The 4,183-nt window shown below is 41.3% G+C and overlaps 1 protein-coding gene across 1 annotated transcript in view; it reads left to right on the top strand.

Annotated features, from left to right (window-relative positions):
• LOC107297389 overlaps positions 1-4,183 on the top strand; it is a 44,988-nt gene that overhangs the window by 25,702 nt on the left and 15,103 nt on the right. The window contains exon 7 of the mRNA XM_029286304.1: positions 1,522-1,612. Coding sequence (XP_029142137.1) covers positions 1,522-1,612 — 91 coding nt within the window. The remainder of the gene's footprint in view (positions 1-1,521; positions 1,613-4,183) is intronic.

Genomic DNA, 4,183 nt, shown 5'->3' with positions numbered 1-4,183 from the left:
CCAAGTCAGATGCAGCCCATGTATTGCAGCCCCATGTTGAAAAGTTCTCTTCACATCAGACAACAATTGGAGATTAACTTGAATGCATTATAAGTAGTCCTCAGCGACTGTTTGGAGTTACAACAGCACTGAATGAGTGATAGTTACGTCCAGTCCTTGAAATTCAGTCTTTGGCAGCACCTCACACGATCATGATTGTAAGGACCCAGCTCAACTAAGCCTCCCAAGAAAGCAGAACTCTTGAGACAGGCATTATCTCAAAAGGAATTTTTATTAGAGACTAGTGACAGCAGGGATGGCAAGGCGAGATCTGGGGGGGAAACCCGCACAAATAACATATTAAAAGCAATTTTTATTATTCCACCCCCCAGAGTCCCAGTGTCCATTCGAATTCCAGCCAATCCACAGGTGGCATAATGTTTTGGTACTGGCTCCATGGGGGGGGTTTTCAAGGTCTCTCTCGCTTTCCTTTCCTTCTGGCTCTAAGCACCAACTATCATCCAGATAAGGGAGATGCATTCCTTCTCCTGAGGGAAGGGCACAGCAGCAAGACATTGTAAGACATCCCAGAGCATCCCCCCGCCCAACAGAATGGCAGGCCCCAAAGAATGGTTACAAAGGCAAATAGAGCATAGGAAGAGAAGAGAATACATTTCTTTGGGGACTCTGACAATGATCTAGGTGCTCAGCTGCCAGCCCAGATTTCCACCGATTGCCCTGTCTCCCATCACATGATCCTAATTTACCTCCTTCCCTTCCAGCTTCCCACAAACAAAGCCAAAGAGGGAAACTGGCACCAAGTCATAAGTCATAGTCCCATGAGGTCCTTGCTTAGCAACCCACAATCTCCTCACTTAATGATGACAACTTGGAACTGCTGGAATTGACATTGCTAAGCAAGGGAAATTCCAGTCCCAATTACCAACATTAGTCACTTAATGACCACTAATTCAGCAACTGAAGAGACAACGGTGCTGAAAAAATAAATCTACAACCAATTTACAACCATTTACGACCCTTTCAACCTCCTCCAGTCACATGAGTGCCGTTACAGTTGTTCTCTGTCCTGTTTTTCTTTCTTTTCCCCTTTGCAGAGCAGAAGAGAAAAAGAGAGGGCAAGAGAGCAAACAGGCACAGTTGCCATCACTTGAGTTCCCACTTAGCCACTGCTTTGCTTAATGACAGAGTTGCCAACCTCAGTGGTGGTTGCTAAAGGAGGATGACCTGTAGTTGCTCAGCAAAGCATTCAGTGTTATAATACCAATGAGTGTTCTGAATAACTAGGACAGCATAAGGGTGTGATCTACTCCCCTTCCCCACATTGTGACTTTCTGAACTGGTCACAATGAAATCTGCCCTCACAAAGGTCCATCCTAGATTTCTTGTCCATGCTGAAGTTGCCCAGTGAGAAGTGATTTGGGATGTCATTCCTCACATGACAACAGTGGACTTTTCCAGTTGATAATCCGATCCCATGCATGTGGTAGGGCATAGTCTGGATTTGATATTTCAATTGGCTAGAGCTGGTGGTCGGAAATTTGAGAAGCTTTCTGTAACTCCAGGGTCCCAGATCACTCCGTTGAGATTAGTAGCTGCTATAACTCTTGAAGGGGTAAGTTCTGTCACAAAAAGTCCATCCTTGTGCCAGTTAGATCCAGGTGGTTTCTGAATGTGATGGGGAATGCTCTGCCTCAGTACCTAGCAATATTATTGGAACCTTAGACACGAATGTGGTCTGGGCCCTCTTAAGAATCCTCTATCTTCTCTAAGAAAAATCTGTCACCTTGATTTACCAGAAAAAATGAGAGGAACAAAGTAGATTGATAGGTAGAGGGCTGGAGTGGGTTAAGAACTCTTTCTGGAAACCTGGCACTCTGGCAAATTAGCCATCAAAAGACACATAAACAATATATACTATTCAAAAGAGACAATCAACAAGTCAAAAAGGGAAAAGACCAAAACACCTCTCCACCAGCAATCAATATCCAGATGCCCATAGATTAACTCCAAGATTAACATCAGACAAACAAATCAAGAGACAATACCCCAATCAAGGAACTGCCAAACAAGCTAACAGTAAACATCCCGACCAAAGCACAAGCAAGACCACTCAAACCAACAATGAAAGGGCAAGCCACTAGAATATAAATTGAGAGCAAACCCCACTCCTTACTAGCACTGATAATGTTACCAAGTTTGGGTAATGAAATGTCTGGAAGAAAACAATTAAGCTCAGAGAGTACTGTGGGAAGAATCCAGAGGAAGAAATGTTTTGGGGAATATTAAATAGGCAGAATATATTTCTCCAAAGGAATAATGGAGAAGATCTTTAAAAAGGCAGAAACGTCTCCCTCCCCCCAGCCACAAAACTCAGCAGAAACCAGCTTTTAGAAATGCAGATGAATTAATCCATTCAGGAAGGTTGGAACCAAGAAGCTAGAAGCTGATGAGATTAGGGCCCTTAAAATCTACATACCCCACCCAAATTCTAAAAGACATGACCTTTGGGACATAATAGGATTAACCCAACACCATCAGAATACAAGAAAGGCACACCCAGACTCAGGTCAAAGTTCATGCCACAGGAACAACTCCAAACAAAAGCTCAAGAAGGTATAAAAACCCACCACTCCCTAGTACATGTGGTCAGTTTTCCCAGAGTCATCTTTCTGTCTGGCTCTGCTTTTCAATAAACTACAACCTTCTTTCTAAAGCAGTCTCCATTTTGTTTATTCCCCGCTTCGACTGGACATCTTTTTCCCTTACACAGTTTCTAATTTTTAAAGTTGTTGTTTTACAATGAAATAAAGCATTTTAATAATGCTTTAAATGATGAGACACAAACTGCAAATATGACTTAAATGTATTTTGAAAATAGAAATGATTCCAAGAATTGTTAGTTGTATTAAATGATAATATTATGTAACTGCAGTTTTTTACTGCTAATGTCAAACACAACTCAGAAATACCATTTTCTAAGTGATTTGGGAAAATATCTCCTTTAGTCCTCATGGCTCCTGGATCATCTTTTAAAAAATGCTAGTCTCGGATTCTGAAGAACTTTAACCCTAGAAGAGTTACATTAGTGACCAAGGTGGTTGTGAAGATGGATGAAGAGACAGAAGAAAAGAAAAATAAACCTGTTTCAACACTGTTGAAGTCCTTGTGGCGGCTTAGGAGGAAAAAACTGAGTTTCTGGAATAGTGCTCCAGAAAAAAGATTAACCACTGTCTATTTCAAAATGCCTTGTGAGTGCTGACTTTTTTCCACCAGTTCTCATTCAACTTTATAAAATTAGTTATTTCATCTTTTTAAAAGGAAAAAGTATTTTGAAAAAATTCTCCTGGGTAGATATTTTTTTTAAATGTCCAAAATTGGTTCTTGAATGTCCTGTTATTGTGTTTTTATACAACCATGATCTCTTCAAGGTTCTGCAATCCTGGTGGTTTTTTATACTTCAACTAAATTGTAAGAAAAGATGTCCCAGGAGGCTTGCAATGCCCTTAAGATATTATTGGGGGGAAAATTCTCCTTCCCCAGGACCGTAATTTGGGAGGGATTTTGAAAAGTCTTTGGACCCAACTCTAAATACTGAGGTCAGATCCTGGCACCAGGACGAATGTGGTAACCTCACCCGGCAATGGAAACTGGACCAGGGAGCAAAAAAGGAAGTGTCAGCCAAGATGAAGGGGTGTGTGATAAGTACTCACATAGTCTGTCATGGGTAGAGAATTTCAGTGACCCATCTGGTCAACTTTTACAAATGAAATGGAAGGAAGGAGAGTGACACCGGTTTTGCCCAGAGAAACTATGTTAGGGGGAAGAGTTGTCTGACCTACATGTTGTTTTGGAATGCTAAGCTCTTTTGTGTAGTCACATTGCAACCTCACCCACAGGGTTCAGCCTCACATTTATTGCATGGTACGTTTTGTCCAAGAGACAACTCAAAAATAAGCAAAGGCACTGCTGGAGCCAGATATAAGGAATTAAGACTTTTCCACCGTTTAGTTTTATGAGAATTATTTCATACATATTTCATTCGTTTTTCTACCACTAGGAATTTAAATGGAGAGTCTGAAGAGATAAATTATGTCTAATATCTCAGGGTATCATATCTACACACACCAGGCCAATTGGGGCCTTACATGGGGGTTACTAGAGACCTCAGGGCTTATTCTCATGC

The sequence above is a fragment of the Protobothrops mucrosquamatus genome, unplaced genomic scaffold, assembly GCF_001527695.2.
Source record: "Protobothrops mucrosquamatus isolate PMUCROS unplaced genomic scaffold, P.Mucros_1.0 scaffold3278, whole genome shotgun sequence".
Classification (NCBI taxonomy): domain Eukaryota; kingdom Metazoa; phylum Chordata; class Lepidosauria; order Squamata; family Viperidae; genus Protobothrops; species Protobothrops mucrosquamatus.
This window is presented reverse-complemented; position numbering and strand designations above follow the sequence as displayed.